We start from the raw sequence: 19,490 nt of genomic DNA, 5'->3' as shown, positions 1-19,490 counted from the left end.
ACAAGTGCAGAGTCCTGCACTTAGGACGGAAGAATCCAAAGCACCGCTACAGACTAGGGACCGAATGGCTCGGCAGCAGTTCTGCAGAAAAGGACCTAGGGGTTACAGTGGATTAGAAGTTGGATATGAGTCAACAGTGTGCCCTTGTTGCCAAGAAGGCCAATGGCATTTTGGGATGTATACGTAGGGGCATTGCCAGCAGATTGAGGGATGTGGTCGTTCCCCTCTATTTGACATTGGTGAGGCCTCATCTAGAGTACTGTGTCCAGTTTTGGGCCCCACACTACAAGAAGGATGTGGAAAAATTGGAAAGAGTCCAGCGGAGGGCAATAAAAATGATTAGGGGCCTAGAACACATGACTTATGAGGAGAGGCTGAGGGAACTGGGGATGTTTAGTCTTCAGAAGAGAAGAATGAGGGGGGGATTTGATAGCTGCTTTCAACTACCTGAAAGGGGGTTCCAAAGAGGATGGCTCTAGACTGTTCTCAGTGGTAGCAGATGACAGAACAAGGAGTAATGGTCTCAAGTTGCAGTGGGGGAGATTTACGTTGGATATTAGGAAAAACTTTTTCACTACGAGGGTAGTGAAACACTGGAATGCGTTAGCTAGGGAGGTGGTGGAATCTCCTTCCCTAGAAGTTTTTAAGGTCAGGCTTGACAAAGCCCTGGCTGAGATGATTTAGTCAGGGATCGGTCCTGCTTTGAGCAGGGGGTTGGACTAGATGACTTCCTGAGGTCCCTTCCAACCCTGATATTCTATGATTTTATGGAGGGCTGGGTAGGGAAGGCTGTGCCTCCATAGACTGCCTGGCCCCCACCTCCCATGCACCCCCTCCCACTTCCTGCCCCCTGACTGCCCCCCTCAGAACTGCTGACCCATCCAACCCCCCCTGCTCCTTGTCCCTGACCGCCTCCTCCAGGGACACACCCCCCCGCTCCCTGTCCCCTGACTGCCCTGACCCCTATCCACATCCCCGCCCCGACAGGCCCCCCAGAACCCCTGACCCATCCAACCCCCCACTCCTTGTCCCTTAACTGCCCCCTCCGGGGACCCCCATCCCTAACTGCCCCCCAGAACTCCTATCCAACCCCCCCTGTTCCCTGAGCACCCCCGCCCCAACCTCTACCCCATCCAACTGCTCCTTGTCCCCTGACTGTCGCCCAGGACCTCCTGCCCCTTATCCAACTCCCCCTCCCCCTTACCACACCATTCATATGAGCAGGACAGGCTTATTGGAAAGCCTGGGAGGTGGGCGGCCGGAAGCCACACTGCCCGCGTGGCGGCGTAACTCCAGGGGAGAGGGGACGGCAGGGGAGGGGACGGGGGCTAGCCTCCCTGGTCGGGAGCTATGGGGCCGGGCAGGACGGTCCTGCAGGCCATAGTTTGCCCACCTCTGCCCTAGCCTGTTCGCTAGAAGCTGGGAATGGGCAACAGCAGATGGATCACTTGATGATAACCTGTTCTGTTCATTCCCTCTGGAGCACCTGGCATTGGCCACTGTCGGAAGACAGGATACCAGGCTAAATGGACCTTTGGTCTGACCCAGTATAGCCGTTCTTATGTACGGGCAAGAGCAGCATGTGGTGAAAGTCTACTTACTACCAACAAGGACACACTGCTTTCTTCTCCTTTGAATTTGATTGTGATACTGAGCTTTCATTTCTATACTGCCTTTTACCCAAACATCCTTACAAGTATTTACTTTATAAACACTGCTCCTTGATTGTACAACTATATAAGTAATACTGCATCCATCACCAAAACACAGCCAACCACTGGGGCAAAAGGTGGCAATTGTTTAATATCTCCCAGCAACACTACAGAACAGTTGAGGTCAGGAAGGAAAGAATACCATGTTCTAATCAAACTGAAAGGGAAAAACTAATAAGACCATGTAATTACCCATGTTGAAATTTCAAGAAGCAACATGGAATCTTTGATTACAAACTATAAGGACTTTGGGTTTGACTTTTGTACTTCATTCCAATATTAGCACCTCTTGAAGCACAGTGCCCCCAGTTCCAGGAAAACCCAGGAGAAAGATCACAATCACCGAAGTATGTTTCACTACTGAAAAGCACTGCATTTCCTGAAATTCTGGACCCTAAATGATGAAAGAAAAAACAAAAGCATTTGATGCTTGCACCATACCTGTCATGGGATCAAACAGCTGATTGGCCTCCAAGTCTGTGAAGGTGCTGAAACAAATAGGACATTTGAAGGAGGCACGATTGGTGGAGTCTCTCTCGTCTGTCTCAATCCTCCTCCTCATGTGGTCCAGCTTGTACTTCACCACATTGACCAGCAGACGATAATTGATGAAGTAGTAGTTGTGCCGGGTGGTTTTGCCATCCGGAGCTGTCTCCACTCTCATCCTGCATTTGATGAACTTGTCCCCCTTCAGGGTGTTGAGAACTGCCCGCAGTTGCTTCCGATCAAACTTCAGCAGTTCCAACATGTCCTCCTCCTTTACGCAAGGATTCCGGATGAGGATGTCCAGCGCCAAAGCATGTTCAATGCCATAAAAACCACGCACCACATACTTGGCAAGGCGCTTCAGAGCCGCTGGGACTTCAGTGAGGACGTCCGGGTCTGTCATATCAGGTACGACACTGAAGCTTCATGTATACTGCAAGGAAAAGAAGATGGACTATAAATTATTTCCCCTCATTTAAACAGTTTTGATCCAGGTTACCAAAACCTAAAAAAGGAAGGAACACTAAAAATAATAGTTTTTCATTTCCCCTTCCCCATCCCTCAACACTCTCTTCAGGTATTAATAATGCACCTAACAGCACAGTACGATTAGACAGTGCACAGTTTCCACTGCAAAATGGGAAAATTTTGGTGATTTTTTTCTACCGTACCACCTAATAGATTTCATTTCCACCTGCTCTGCTGTAACATTAAATATCTCTTGCCTTTGAGCTTTTATAGAGCTACATGATCAGCTGAGACTTACAATTAGGAAGCAAGCACCAAAAGACTACAATGAGACACATCATCACACAGAAATAAGTCACAGTTTGACATTTGGAGAGAGTTTAATGAGGGAGTTCTCCAGGTGAAGGAGGAGTGATAACATGATGATTGGGGTGAGTTTGTTGTCTGTCTGTGTGCTTGCAGTGTGCCTGCCTGCCTGCAGTTTATAGTGTGGTCTGGTTGGGGCACCATGTGCTGAGCCTAAGGCCTGCCAGGCAAAGCTGAGAGCTTTGATCCCTAAACCCTTTAGGATCTGTAAACCAGTGGATGGGTCTACTCAGGGAGAATTGGGGGTTAAAAAGCCAGCTTCTAAGCAACCAGAGGACTAGCAGGGGAGTTTAGAGAGGGAGCGTGAGAGCCAGATACATCTCCATTCTCTAAATGTAGGCCAATAAACACTCTCCCCCTTCCCCCCCCACGCCCAAAAAATAGCTGCAGGAGTAAAACTAAGGCAGGCAGAAGCCTAGCAGCTAAGCGGAGCCTGCCCATTTTATTGCACTGAATACAGCATGTACGATTACCTGCGTTATGGGCAGGAGGCATATGTATGTAGTCAATACAAGCAGTTTGTATCACAGGCTCTTGAGGCCAGAGTAGCTGAACTGGAGGAGCTAAGAGAGGTACAGAGACGATACTTTCCGGGACACAGTAGAGTGGTTCTACTGCCTCTGTGCTGTTGAGGAGGAGGATGAAAGTCTCAGGGAAGGAGAACATTAAAGTGGAGCGGAGGGAAATGATGTCATAGTTGGGACCCTTCTTCCAGATGATGTCATGGTATTCTCACACACTGGGGGAGGGGACCTCAGTTGTTAGGCAGAGACCAATAATAGTAATGGGGGATTTGATCATTAGAAATATAGATAGTTGGGTTTGTGATGACCAAGAGAACCGCATGGTGAATTGCTTGCCAGGTCCGAAGGTTGCAGGTCTCTCAAGACATCTAGACAGACTTATGTGCACTGCTGGGGAGGAGCCAGTGATGTGGTTCATGTAGGCATCAATGACAAAGGGAAAAGTAGGAGACAGGTCCTGGAGGCCAATTTAGGCTGCTAGATAAGAGATTCAAGTCCAGGAGCTCCATGGTAGCATTCTCTGAAATGCTTTCAGTTCTACCATCAAGGCCAATTAGACAGGCAGAATGGCAGGGCTTCAATGCGTGGATGAAACAATGGTGTATGGAGGAGGGTTTTAGATTTATTAGGAACTGGAGAACCTTTTGTGAAAGGAGGAGCCTATCCAGGAAAGATAGGTTCCACCTAAACCAAAATGGAACCAAATTGCTGGCATATAAAATTAAAGAGGGTCACAGAAGAGTGTTTAAATTAAGGGCGGGGGAAAGCTAACAGGTACAGAGGAGCACACAGTTTGGACAGAGACATCCCTTAGGGGATCTTAACGGGGATCCTCTGTATCCTACTAACGAAGAGAGGATAGAAGTTGATAAAGTACAAATGGGAACTGAAGAGAAACATTCAAATGAAAAGGAGTCCCATTCAATTACATCACATGAAGGCAGATAACTAAAGATTGACAAATTCTATAAGTGCTTGTATACATATGCCAGAAATCTAAATAGTAAGATGGGTGAACTCGAGTGCCTGGTATTAAATGAAGATATTGCTATAATAGGCATCACAGAAACTTGGTGGAACAATGGTAATCAATGGGACACTAATACCAGAATTCAAAATATATAGGGATGAGAGTAGGTTGTAATGGTGGAGGTGTAGCATTATATGAGAAAGAAAGCATAGAGTCAAATTGTCAGGGTTCCCTCCCCACTCTGAACTCTGGGGTACAGATGTGGGGACACGCATGAAAGACCCCCTAAGCTTATTTCAAAAACTTCCCCAAGGCACAAATCCTTCCTTGTCCTTGGACGGTTTCTGCTGCTGCCACCAAGTGAGTTAGACAAAGATTCAGGAAACGGACCACTTGGAGTTCCTTTTTCCCCAAAATATCCCCCCAAGTCCCTTCACCCCCTTTCCTGGGGAGGCTTGAGAATAATATACCAACCAACTAGGTAAACAAGGTGAGCACAGACCAGACACTTGGGTTTTTAGGACACTAAAAACCAATCAGGATTCCCCTCTAGGGAAAACTTTGAAGTTACAAAAACAGGAATAAACCTCCTTCTTAGCACAAGGAAAACTCGCAAACTAAAACAAAAAATAAGCTAACACATTTCCTTGCTATTACTTACAATTTTTGTAATCTTACTTATTTCAAGTAGGGTTTTAGGAGATGGCTTTTCCTACCCTGGTCCCTCTCTGTCCAAGAGAGCGCAACAAAGAGAGCGCAAAACAAAACCTCCCCCCACAGATCTGAAAGGATCTTCTTCCCTGATTTGTCCTTTTGGTCAGGTGCCAACCAGGTTATTTGAGCTTCTTAACCCCTTACAGGTAAAGGAGGGATTTTATACTACCCTTAGCTGTATGTTTATGACACAAATATCGTAAAAATCTTAAATGAATCAAACTGTACCACAGAATCTCTATCGATGGACATTCCATGTTTGATCAACAAGAGTATAGCAGTAGGAACATACTACTGACCACGTGACTGAGATGGTTATGGTGACTATGAAATACTCAGGGAGATTAAAGAGGCTATAAAAATAGAACTGCTATATAGAACTCACTAATAATGGGGGATTTCAACTATCCCCATATTGACTGGTATATGTCACCTCAGGACATGACGCAGAGATAAAATTTTTAGACACCATTAATGACTGCTTCTTGGAGCAGCTAATCCTGGAACCCACAAAGGAAGAGGCAATTCTCGATTTAGTTCTAAGTGGAGCACAGGATCTGGTTCAAGAGGTGAATATAGGTACAGCTTGGTAATAGCAACAAACATCGGGGGGAGGGGGGGGAAGGAGGTAAAATACCAAAGAAACCCACCACAGTAGCATTTAACTTCAAGAAGGGGAACCACACAAAAATGAGGAAGCTACTTAAATGGAAATTGAAAAGAACAGTCACAAGAGTAAAATGCCTGCAAGCTGCATGAAAACGTTTTAAAAAACACCATAATAGAGGCTCAGATTAAATGTATACCCCAAATAAAAAAAAACAGCAAGACCAAAACAAAACAAAAAAACAAAAAACAAACAGGGTAAAAGAGGCTGTTAGAGGCAAAAAGGCATCCTTTAAGAATTGGAAGTCAAATCCTATGGAGGAAAACAGAAAGTTGCATAAACTCTGGCAAGTCAAGTGTAAAAGTATGATTTGGCAGCCCAAAAAAGAATTTGAAGAGCAACTAGCAAAAGACACACAAACTAACAGCAGATTTTTTTTAAATACATCAGAAGCAGGAATCCTGCAAACCAATCAGTGGAGTCACTGGATGACTGAGGTGCTAAACGAGCACTCAGGAAAAACAAGACCAGCACGGAAAAGCTAAAAGAATTATCTGCATCAATCTACACTGTAGAGCAGGGGTTCTCAAACTTTAGTGCACCGCAACCCCCTTCTGATAACAAAAATTACTACATGATCCCAGGAGGGGGGAACTGAAACTTGAGCCCACCCAAGCCACACCGCCCTGGGATGGGAGGAGGGGGGCGCAAAGCCAAAGGGCTTCAGCTCCAGGCAGGGAGCCTGTAACCTGAGCCCTATTGCCCAGGACTGAAACCCTTGGGCTTTGGCCCCAGGCCCCAGTAAATCTAATCCAGCCCTGGCAACCCCATTAAAATACAGTTGTGACCCGCTTTGGGGTCCCGACCCACAGTTTGAAAACAGCTACTGTAGAGGATGTGCGGGAGATTCCCACACCTCAGCCATACTTTTTAGGTGACAAATCTGAGGAACTGTCCCATATTGAGGTGTCAATACAGGACGTTTAAGTGATAAATTAAAAAATAATATGTCACCAGGACCAGATGGTATTCACCCAAGATTTCTGAAGGAAGTCGTATATGAAATTTTATGTAACCTATCACTTAAATTAACTTCTGTACCAGATGACTGGAGAATAGCTAATGTCATGCCAATTTTTAAAAAAAGCTCCAGAGGCAATCCTGGCAATTACAGACCAGTAAGCCTAACTTCAGTACCAGGCAATCTGGTTGAAACTATAGTGAAGAACAGAATTATCAGACACATAGTTGAACACAATTTGTTGGGGAAGATTCAACACAGCTTCTGTAAAGGAAAATCATGCCTCACCAATCTATTAGAATTCTCTCAAAGAGGTCGACAAACATGTGGACAAGGGTGATCCAGTGGATATAGTGTACTTAGACTTTCAAAAAGCCTTTGACAAGGTCCCTCACCAAAGTCTCTTAAGCAAAGTAAGCAGTCTTGGGATAAGAGGGAAGGTCCTCCCATGGATCATTAACTGATTAAAAAGATAGGAAACAAAGGGTAGGAATAAATGCTCAGTTTTCAGAATAGAGAGAATAAATGGGGGGGGGTCCCCCAGGTATCTGTACTGGGACCAATGCTGTTCAACATATTCGTAACTGATCTGGAAAAAGGAGTAAACAGTGAGGCAGCAAAGTTTGCAGATGACATAAAATTACTCAAGATAGGTAAAGCCAAAACAGACTGTGAAGAGTTACAAAGGAATCTCACAAAACTGAGTGACTGGGCATCAAAATGGTAGATGAAATTCAATGTTGATAAATGCAAAGTAATACACATTGGAAAACATAATCCCAACTACACATTCAAAATATTCTAAATTGGCTATTGCTAGGGTTGTCAATTAATCGCAGTTAACTCACGTGATTAACTCAAAACAAATTAACTTGATTAAAAAATATTTGTGATTAATTGCAGTTTTAATCGCACTATTAAATTTAAATTGGTATTCTATTGTTTATTACAAATATTTTTGATGTTTTTCTACATTTTCAAATATATTGATTTCAATTACAAGACAGAATACAAAGTGTACAGTGCTCACTTTATATTATTTTTATTACAAATATTGGCACTGTAAAAACCAAAAAAAAAAAAAAATAGTATTTTTCAATGGACTGTAGTGCAGTCTCTTTATCCTGAAAGTGTAATTTACACACGTAGATTTTTTTGTTACATAACTGCACTCAAAAACAAAACAATATAAAACTTTAGAGTCTACAAGTCCATTCAGTCCTACTTCTTGTTCAGCCAATTGCTAAGACAAACAAGTTTGTTTACATTTGCAGGAGATAAATGCTGCCCACTTCTTAATTACGTCACCTGAAAGCGAGAACAGACATTCACATGGTACTTTTGTAGCCAGCATTGCAAGGTAAAGAAGACATTTTACATTGTTTTATATTTGAGTGCAGTTATGTAAAAAATAATAAAAAAAAAAAAAAATCTACATTTGAAAGTTGCACTTTCTCTCTGCCCCCCCGCTACAGCCCCGGGGCTCGAGGACCTGTCAACCTGCATGCAACCCCAGGACTGGAGGACGTCTCAAGCCCCCACTATAGCAGGCGGGGCTGGAAGTGGGATCCAGGGACCAAGTTTGTTCCCCAAGGGGGCCCACAAATATGTTTGGCACCAAGCCCAAAACGGTTAATCCGGCCTTGCTCATAAAGATCTCTTCTTTCCAGTTAAGGAGAGCTACTTTCCAGCTGATGGCTGTTCATAAACTTAATTAGAATAAATGTCTCTGCACCCCCTACCATGGCCCTGGGGCTGGAGCTCTCTGTGTCCCTTCTCCTGCCGCAGCCCCGGTGCTAGAGTCATTTTGGGCCCCTTCCCAGGGTGGACCTGACATGGGCGTCTTAGTAAACCTGGTATTGTTTATGAGACATATTTTCTTAATCCAAGGGAATTTAAATTGGGATATTTCACCATCAGGAGACAGTTTTACCTGTCTTGGTGTTCACTTCCATGAGTCCTCTCTGTCACCTTCCACTTCTAGAGCGGACAGACCACAAGTAAAGGAGGAGGACAAAATATAGAGAGAGAAAGCCTGCACTAATATCCTGTCTTGTCATTACTATCACAAACCCCTACTCTCCCAAACCATGAGATCCAGGACTCATATTCTTCAGAGCTGACAGGGAGCACCATCACCCTGGCAGCAAGAAAGCCTTTGATGTTCTTCATCTGAGCACACTAATGAGCCATCACTGTGCAATCACTAAGCCCTGCACGTGACTCAACAGCTGCTGAATCACCTGTCAGCTGAGATTGCTTAGGATTTTGCTCACAATTATTTATAGAACAATACCATGCTCTGCAGCCCAAGAAAAGCTTGCAAACAGTGAGTTCTTGGTACCTGACACATGCACAGACCCCCTCTCCTTAGTGACAGCTGCCTTTCTGCCATTACCAACTCAAGCGTTGCCTCTTTTCAATCCCCCTCCAAACCCCACTGTATCCCTTCCCTCCCTCATGTCTTTGCTGCAGCTGAAGATTATGCTCCTCTCAGTTTACCTGACCTGATGATCTTGGTGGCTGAGTAATTAGGCTTTATATGGTACAGCTCAATAATAAAGAAGTTAAAATTGGTCTATCCCTGGCCTCCTTCCTCCTCCTCAGTTCTTGCAGAGTAAAAAAAAACAAACAAAAAAAATCATTCCCCCATTCTCTCCTGGCACTCCCTTCCCCCATGCTTTTTTCCTGACTCAGGGCTGTATCCTGCCCTCAGCTTGGATACCGAATGCCCACCAATGTGAATAGGTTGCATGCTACAAATGGCAGAAAGAAGGCAGTGCTTGGATATCCATCTCCAACTCCTCTGTTAAAAGTAAACCCATGCCATAAAATCAATCAGATGGGGCATTTTAACAGTTAACTCTCCACATCCCACATAAAAAAAGTACTACACTGAGTAAATTTTTAGAAGTTTCCTCTTACTAACATTATTTATCTCCACTAGTTAGCATTGATAGGAGTCTTAGTGTAAATGGGCCATCAGTGTTCTCCACCAGCATGGAGTCAAAAGGGGAAAAAAAAGTAACACTCTCATAAATGACAGGTTTCAGAGGAACAGCCGTGTTAGTCTGTATTCGCAAAAAGAAAAGGAGTACTTGTGGCACCTTAGAGACTAACCAATTTATTTGAGCATGAGCTTTCGTGAGCTACAGCTCACTTCATCAGATGAAGTGAGCTGTAGCTCACGAAAGCTCATGCTCAAATAAATTGGTTAGTCTCTAAGGTGCCACAAGTACTCCTTTTCTTTTTACTCTCATAAATGCATATCTAGAACTCACTTTTTAGGTCTTCCTTCTCTGTGTTCATTCCCATTTTATCTGTTCTCTTTAGAAAATCAGTTTGTGCTTGATCCAAACTCTTGACTCTTTATACTTCAGTGGATAGCCCCACCTACTCAAGTGCCAATTTCTCTGATTTCTTCCATGCCATCCTCTCCCACACAGTTCTTCCATCTTAATAAACCTGCTCAGCAGATGACAATATGAGTTCCCCTAACGCACTCTCACACTTTCCAAGAATTGCAGCCACGTGATGCAGAGATGTCAGCATGACATTGTCACTAAGGCAAGGGAAGATGCCTTGCAACATATTTATTGCTTTGGGGGAGAAATATTGTCTTTGAAGAGAGTGAACACTTGAATGAGCCAGTGAAATAGCTTGGTTTATACCAACTACAGAGCTACAAAGTTCAGCCCCTCCCACAGATACCAAAAAGCAGGGAGTCCGAGCAACCTTTCAATACAAAGTCAGGCCACTAAGGCAAAAGCGGTGACCTGGCATTTCCTATCCATGCTAGAAATGAGGTCTCTGCCCTTTCCAAGGAGATGACAACATGTGTTCCAAGTCACCTAGTGATGAGTTCTTCCAGTCATTCACTCATTAAAATGGGAACAAGGTGAAGGAGGAATATAACTGGGCTCTTGGAAACTCCCTTTGGTAACCTAACAGTAATTTGCACTTGACTGAATGTGGCATGGGAAATAGTTGCCAGTGACAAATGTGTAAAGACAAAGCTGGCATTAACCCATAAAGATCAACTCCACTTTTCAAACAGCCCTGTTCGCATGCCCAAATAGACCATACTTGCTTTAATCCCTATTTAGCCTCCTATTCACAGTATTCCCAGATTACAAGAGGATCCCTTAATAGTGAGGGGCCCAGGCAGGGGGTGACGTGAGTTTTGACCCAACAGAGGTAGCCCAGAAAGGTGGTTTAGGTCTCTTAATAGAGTATGGCAGGAGCACAGGAGGTAGAGTTCAGGCAATTGCTGAAACATTAACTGAAATATTTACTGCATTTTAAGCACTTCATTGCTCAGATACAGATTATAGTAAATGTAGATTTCTGCTGGAATAATCAACTACTTGCTCCATTAGGGCAGGGGTAATTCATGGCTTTCAATGCTTAGAGGACACTTCTTTGAACATGAGGATAAAAAAACAGGTATCAGACAACTTCCCACTTTCCTTACTAAGGGATGAGAGTGGAAGCAAGAGACATCAGACCACCTATGATAGTCTAGTGAAAGTGACACTGTCACTCCCATTAATGTCTCAGTTTCTCCAGGAGTTAGTGACATATTTTAAAAGGATTCAGGTTTTGTAAAATGTAAAATGTAAATGTAAATGTAAAATGTAAAATTTCTTTACATAGGTAGACAAAGCAAAATATTTTGTAACAATAAAATGCTAAACAACCCCTAAAACTGGGCTGTGCCATGGTTGTTTTAGAGTGAGAGAAGTAGGAAAAAGTTGCATGTCAAACAAGAATGATTTATCAAGACAAATTTACAGTTGCATGGGACTAAACTCTACTTTTGGATGAGCCTGCCAAGTTCAGGATGGATAAAAATAGATTAAAATAACATTTAAAAATCAGATTTTTAATTTAAATTTAATACACGTTTATGTTTTAAAAATAAAACAATTTAAAGTTAATTTGAAATTGACAACCTACTTTAACATCTAACATTATAATCTATTAAAATCATTTAAATTAAACATAAAAAATAATATTAAGCAGTACGTTTGCTGCCAAATTTTAAAGAAAACTAAACCACTGAACTGGTGGGAAGTCACTGGCTAAGCACCAGAGTTTGTTGAAGTGCTAGCCCAGTTTTTGATAGCAGTATCCTTTTCTGCAGGTGCAGAGAGAATATTTTTTTCATTTCTGTGTATTCAACCAGTTCAGTTCAATGACTAGTTCATTCCGAGTTAAGAAACCGATTAGGAATTGAAAAAGTGGAAAAGCTTATTTTCCTTTTCCAATCTAAGAATAAAAACAAAGTGTGAGAGGATAAGATCCATTAGTTCTAAAATCCTGAAGGAAACAGTGACCAGAAACAATCAGTTCAACTCACTAACTACATATAATGCTTCCTTTGTTTAATAAGTCAGTTTTAAATGCAAAACATGTTTGATAAATTTCTTACGTGCCTAGCTTTTTAAGGTAGTTTTATTAAATAAAGAAATAAAATAATGTTTTTGTGCATTTGACTGAATTTGAATTTCCATCCAAATAGAGCTTGACACAAAATAATCACCAAAAAAACCCCAACCAATCTAGTAAACAAGAAATGCATCAAAACTTGAATGTAAAGTTTAAGAATCTTAATAAATGTAAGTTAAACTGTATAACTGTTTAAATAAATGTGCTAAGGTATAATGCATTAGGGATGTAAATACCATTTAAAAAGTTAACCGTTTAAATGATTAAAATATGTTATTTAAACAATTAAGCACCTGGGGACGATCCTGCCGGCTGGCGTGGCTGGGACTGGAGCTGATCTGCCTGAGGCCTGCTCTGGCCAGCCCGGGGCCACTGGGGCTGGCGCAGGGTTAACGGTTAAGACAGGTTAACCGGTAAGACTATTGCTTACCGGTTAACCTTTTACATCCCTATAATGCATCCTCCTGGTTAGCAAAAAGAAGCACCAAAATTTAGTGTTAAGACTATATTCAGTTGCAAAAAATTAACATTTAATGGCTTACCAACTAATGAGAAACATTAGGAAAATAACTAAAAAGCATAAATGCAAAACAATTAAAACTATTATTTAAATCAATGTTTCCTGCTTGCTGGCTTAAATCATAATTAAAATTGGTGATTTAAATTGCTTTGATGTCAATCAATCCACCCTGCCCAGGCTCTCCCTTAAGTCACTGTAAATCAAGGGTGCATGTGAAGGCAGACTCTGCTGTAGGCCTTTATTTATTCAAATTCATTAATTGTGCTTATTTCAGGCTCTAGGCACCTTATAACATTTCTATGAAGACCTATTTTAAATAAAGCATGTCAGAGCTGAGCGAAGGGCGAAACCCATAGTTTCAAAAGAAGCAATTCTTCCCTCCCCACAAAAAAAATTCTGACCTCAAATATCCGCTCTCATAACCACCCCCACCCCCCTCCGTCAGCAAAAGACTAGCTGGGAGGGGAAGTATCTAATGACATGTCCAAAAGTCACTAAATACAGGTTGCTGTGGAACAAGGAGGGAACGGAGTTCCAAGGACAAGAACCCCTCACCTAAAGTATCCTGCCACCAGCCCCCCTCCTTTTTGAATCAACATATCTGCAGTGTGAGTGTGGGTCACTTGCCAGGTTTATCTGGGTATAACCCATTTAATCATTTCCCTGTCCTTGGAGGACCTCAAGGTACACCTTGGTCCCTCCTATTTTCTGCCCGTACCACGTAATAGTCTAGTCTCCTGTGGGCTCATTTACTTGGGTGTCTTTTCCATTGTTGTGTTTAGTGTGCTGATGGCCTGTAATATACAGGAAGATAGACAAGCTGATCCAGTGGTCTCTTCTGGCCTTCAACTCTATCGATGTCTACACAGCAATTAAACACCCATGGCAGGCCTGGGCTTGGGCTACCAGGCTATAAACCTGCGCTGTAGACGTTTGGGCTCAAGCTGGAACCTGGGCTCTTGAACCAGCCCCCTTGCCCAGCTATGGCACCCCAAAAGTTTTATAGCCCTATAGTCCCAGCCAGAATCAGCTAACCCAGGCCAGCCACGGGTGCTTGCTTGCTGTGCATACCCTATGACAGGGCAGGGGGTGGAGTCTCAAATGTTTTTTTGCTGGGCCCACCTTTGAAAATATTTAAGGGTGTGACAACCCCTCCCAAAAAATGACAACCCCCCATGCCATCCTTACTTTTGCACTACTTCTGGCAGTGGTACTGCCTTCAGAGCTAGGCATCCAGCCAGCAGCCACCGCTTTCCAGATGCCCAGCTCTGAAGAAAGCGCAGAAGAAAGCGTGGCAATACCGCGACCTATAATAGCCTTGTTACTCCTTTCTGGGTTAGGGCCCCCAGTTTGAGAAACACTGCCCTATGATTATCACAGAGCATAGGTGAAAGACATTTTCTCCACAGACCCTGTTCAATAAGTGGGCTGCGGAATTCTGTACTAGGTACAGTTTCAAAATGCTTTTAAGGTACAGCCTCATGTAGTGCTTAAATTTTAAATACAGTAGCTTAAACTTAGAGTTGAGAAAGGTCCAAATAAACACAGCCTTCCTAAAGGAAAGGGCACAGCTTTCTTGCAAGTACAGATGATAAATGCATGTGGCAATCATTGGTACTTCAATATGCAGTAGCAACTAGGGATCCAACAAGAGTCCCTAGATTATACACACTGAAAATGATGGACTTAATTTAGCAAGAAGGGCCAGCAGATTTTCCACTATTTCCTTTAACTATTACCCCTCATCTAGCAAATATACTTTTGTGTAGGCTGAACTTCACCCGTTAACCGTCCTCTATGCCCCAAATATATATCCCTGAGAGATGTAGTTAAGCCATCTTACGTCCAAGTATAGACATCGCTAGTTCAACAGAAGTATTATTCTGTCTGCCATCTACCGCCTTGCAGGGAGGGACCCCTTCCATTGCTGTAGCAAGTGCCACTGTAGTGCTTGTAGTGTAGACATAGTCTTAGACTTTTTCAATGCAACAGTGGTCACTTTCAAGAGACAGAAATATAAAGCTCAGACGTAAGCTTACTGGATACATTGCAGCCCACACTCTTCCTCACTAACCCCCCATCCCAATAAAATGTTAAGGACTAAATAAATTTCTGCAGAACAGCACCTTTGTGGTAGACAGGCAATTGTCCTCTATCTCTTTCAGAGAAGACCCAGATAGTAAGAAATAATATCACCGAAGGGAGACCTATTCAACCCCTACTACAGTATGCAAATTAGTTGACAATACTGAAGGCAGATGACAGACCTAAAAATAATCATGGACACTTGATCTTCCACCACCACCAATGCAACTTGCATATTATACTAAGCCCTAAAACCAAACTGCTTATAGGCAGGAACATGAAAAATCTATATGCAGCTGGAGTTATTTTGCCACAGACTTCTCAATCTTGCCTCAAATATATGTGATTTGAGATAGAGCAATGGTTAGAGAGCATATCAGTATCAAGAGAACTCACTGAGGAAGGGTCTAATGAATTTCTTCTTTAAGAGAAGTTGGCACCTTGCTCTCCTGCCACAAATAACTATCAGTTCTAGTAATGGTCCCCAACAACTTCTTGCTGACTGTTGCTTACTCAAAGGACATGGATCCAACTCACAGTTGGTAGCACATGCATCCCCAGTACCTCCAAAGCCCAAACATCCATCACAGGTTAAAATTCAAGTGAGCAAGACCACTGCCTCCACTTCCAGTTCTCAAGCGTACACATGCAGAAGCTAAGCTTGAATTCATTATACATGCAAAGAAATCTGAAGAAATTTCATAACAAGCATAATGGACATGGAACTGTTTTGTAATAATTTATGAATACTGTATACAAACCTAATTATTGGGGATGTTTACGTATGAATCTGTTGATTTAATAATGGGAAAAACAATGGCTCCAGATAAGTCATTGCTTGGTAAGCCCGTAGCAGGTTAAGAAACAATGCTGGACAGGAAGAGACATGGAAACACAAGATCAAAAGCACTCTAGAAGTTTAAAAAGGGACTCAAAAGAGAGGGAGGCAGTCGTTGGGGAGATCTTCCAGGAAACCAGGCTGATACAAACACCCACTGGCGTATATGAAGTTAGGCTTGCCTAGGTGATCATCAGGGGGTGGTAAGCCTTTGGTATGATAGACATGCTTGTAGACTGTTTTAAAATCCCCCTTTGCTCTAAATGCTTTGTTCTTATTGTGAGAATAAACAATTTTGTTTAAAAAGACTGTCTGGTCACTATATACACCATTGGTCACAGACGCCCAAAAGGGAAGAACCACAGATGCCTAACCCAGCAGGACCAACTGTGTAGGCCTAGTGGATATATAGGGTGCTGCAGTCCATGACCTAATCTAAGAGTGGGAGAATTGTGGAATTCCCCCCCAAGTGAAGTGAAGACATGAGGTCTAGCACTTGGAGAGACCAGAAGGGAAGAGGGACAGCTAGCCCTTTAACAGTTACAGCAAAGAACTGTCATTGGGTGCAAAGAGCCCAGAACAGCCAGCATATAAACCAGATGGAACAGTTCCACCACCCAGGACTTTGCCAAAGCTATGCAGGAAACAGTGAAGCCTTTTTTCACCTTATTTCAGCCACAACAATTATTTCAAGAACTCTTTGCCAAACAGAATTTCTGCCAGTGATGCCTCATCCATCTTCCTTCCCACTTTACTTGACTAACATGGGAGGACATAAGTGAGGATAACAGCATTTAGAAGCCAAAAACTTGGGACAACAATGTCAGCAAGATCAGTGACCTTAACAGAAATATATTTATTTTAAAAGTCAAGTGGCCATTTTTATCTTCAACTTTTATTTGGTTACTACACCTGTAACTTCTCATTTATTTTAGTCTACATCATTGAGGTTGATAAAATACTAGAGTTATACTGATTCCTTTAAAAGAAAAGGAGTACTTGTGGCACCTTAGAGACTAACCAATTTATTTGAGCATAAGCTTTCGTGAGCTACAGCTCACTTCATCGGATGCATACTGTGGAAAATACAGAAGATGTTTTTATACACACTGACCATGAAAAAACTGATTCCTTTAGTGACTTTCAGCTAGGGGTCTCATTCATTAAGCCTCATGCTGCTCATACGTAGAAGAGAACAGAAGGAGAAAACTGAGGCAAAAAGATGAAATGACTTGTCCAGTCACAGGCGAGTCACTGCGAAAAAACAGAGAACCCAAAGTCCCAACTCCATTTCCCCCCAACCACTAGACTTCAGTCTCTGCTTATAAATATTAGAACTTATGACTGACTCACAATATGACTCACAGTTTATTTTAATCCTCTCCCCATCTTTCACAACCTGCTTTCTGCATCTGTTATATTCATATTTTAGATTCGTTTAATACAGATCAAAAATCCAGAGGCCAGGGACCATGCCTTTTTAAAAGTCTCTGACAGCTGATATGCAAAGTTATGGCATTACATAGATAACAATACACACTCTCCCTCCATGATCCAGGTTGTCCAGTATCCTACTTGTGCAGCCATGTAAGAGTCCCAGATTTGATTGCTGGCTTCTTCCTCAGCAAACCTGGTGAAGTTTAGCTTGAAGTCTTCCAGTGGATGAAAAGCTGAAGCTGATGTGACCATTTTTCAATCCTCCTTCACAAGGAGGAGTGAAAAGAGGGAAAATAAGCTGATTCCACAGAACGGCAGTGGGGAAAATTCCATTCATAGAAATAGAAAAGGAGTACTTGTGGCACCTTAGAGACTAACCAATTTATTTGAGCATGAGCTTTCGTGAGCTACAGCTCACCGAAGTGAGCTGTAGCTCACGAAAGCTCATGCTCAAATAAATTGGTTAGTCTCTAAGGTGCCACAAGTACTCCTTTTCTTTTTGCGAATACAGACTAACACGGCTGTTCCTCTGAAACCATTCATAGAAATGTCTAATTAGGATATGTAACTTCAATATATTACCCTCAAGCACAAATCTCCACCAGCTGCCTATTTCAGAAGCAGGTAAATGAGCATCCTTCCTAATCTCTACACTGTTCTATCCTTTTCTCCACCATGAGCTACAGATCCTTCTTCTTGTTCCCACCATACAAAACTGCCTCTACACCAGACTAGTTTTAAATACCATAGCTTCTCTCTGATACTTCCTGGAGCATTCCAAATCCGACTTCCTGGAGGCTCCAGCAAACCCTGTGCTCAGTCTCTTCAAAATGTGATCACTGCACCTCCTTTCTCCTGCTTTTCCTCATCTATAGACACCATGAGAGATTAGCTGACATACTTTTTTATATTTATGTTTACTAGAGGACTCCTCTCAGCAGAAGTGGAAATTAGAGGGGGGAAAATAATAGATTAAAGTGAAAACAGATCAATTTCTTTTAAGTCTGCCATCTCATAATATAAAAGCAAATGGTCACGTAAGTTAATGGTATGTGATTTTAGAAGAAATAAAAGGGAATATTTTCACTGCAGTACATAAAGATCCTGTGGGATTTGCTGAAGATGGTTAGAGTCCGATATGGTGATTGGAATTAAGAAACACCTGACTAAATTTGCAATTAACATTTGGAACCAGAGGCAGTAAAATGACACAAAGGTAATGAAGTCCCCACATTTCAGGGTATAAACTGAACACTGCAGGATCAGAGTGTAATTCTTTCACGTGTATGCAAACTCAACCCTGTGCAACAGTAATGCTTAGCACATATGCAGCACTTTTCATTCCACAGATCTCAAAGCACTCCTCAGCGATGGAGAAACATTACACCATTTTGCACATATGGACACAAGCAGAGAGAGAGAGAGAGAGAGAGATTGATGCTCAAGGCCACACTGAGTCAGTGACAGAAACAAGGAACAGAACTCAAGTCTTCCCATTCTTATTCTTGTGTTCTAGTCCCTGCAGCACTGTACAACTGACCAGCTTTCACGGCCGGCCGGGACTGTCTATTTCTCATGCAGCAGATATTGATAGCCACTGAAGACAGGTTACCAAACTAAGACCAGTAGTCTGACACCGGATATGTATATGTTCCTAAGGATTGTATAATCGCATAGGAATCCATGAGTACCTACAATTATACTGTTACTGTAGCAGATGCCAGCAGAAGACTCTAATCCTCCTCCACCAAAAGTATAACTCGTGGGACCACAATGGAATAAATTAATTACTTCCAATGAAGTTAACAATCTGGTGGGTCAATTTGAGTAATATGTTTCTCATACAAATCTCAGAATCCTTTCTAAAAACTCATATGATTTCACTATCACAGTCCAAAGAGCTTAATACGTTCTCCTTGCACAGTTTCTGACAAACAGGGAGATAATGCCTTTTTTAATGCCTCAGACACAACTGGACCTAGAATGCTTTATTTGGTATAAGGCACCACATTACCAGAAAGAAATTGACAAACTGGTGAGAGGTCAGAGAAAAGTAACAAAAGTGATCAAGAGGCTAAAGGAACCAACTTATTTATTGTATGAGGAATGATCTGGCTCTTCTAATAGTGTAGCTAAGCAACAACTAAGTGGAGGCATAACAGCTTATGAACATTGGGTGTAAATACAAGGAAGGGAGATAAAATTAAGGTGGTTGAAAAGATGTGCTATGAGTCTTAATTTCATGCCATTACTCCAATCAGGGAGACTGTACCAACCACAAGAACTAGCTA

The 19,490-nt window shown here is 42.4% G+C and overlaps 1 protein-coding gene across 1 annotated transcript in view; it reads right to left on the bottom strand.

The window, feature by feature from the left end:
- GTF2E1 (general transcription factor IIE subunit 1) overlaps positions 1–19,490 on the bottom strand; it is a 93,882-nt gene that overhangs the window by 73,311 nt on the left and 1,081 nt on the right. Inside the window, exon 2 of the mRNA XM_048819085.2 lies at positions 2,154–2,631. Coding sequence (XP_048675042.1) covers positions 2,154–2,601 — 448 coding nt within the window. The 5' untranslated portion in view covers positions 2,602–2,631. The remainder of the gene's footprint in view (positions 1–2,153; positions 2,632–19,490) is intronic.

The sequence above is a fragment of the Caretta caretta genome, chromosome 1 (assembly GCF_965140235.1).
Source record: "Caretta caretta isolate rCarCar2 chromosome 1, rCarCar1.hap1, whole genome shotgun sequence".
Taxonomy (NCBI): domain Eukaryota; kingdom Metazoa; phylum Chordata; order Testudines; family Cheloniidae; genus Caretta; species Caretta caretta.
Note: the sequence above shows the minus strand (reverse complement) of the source record. Positions and strands in the feature narration are given on the sequence as shown.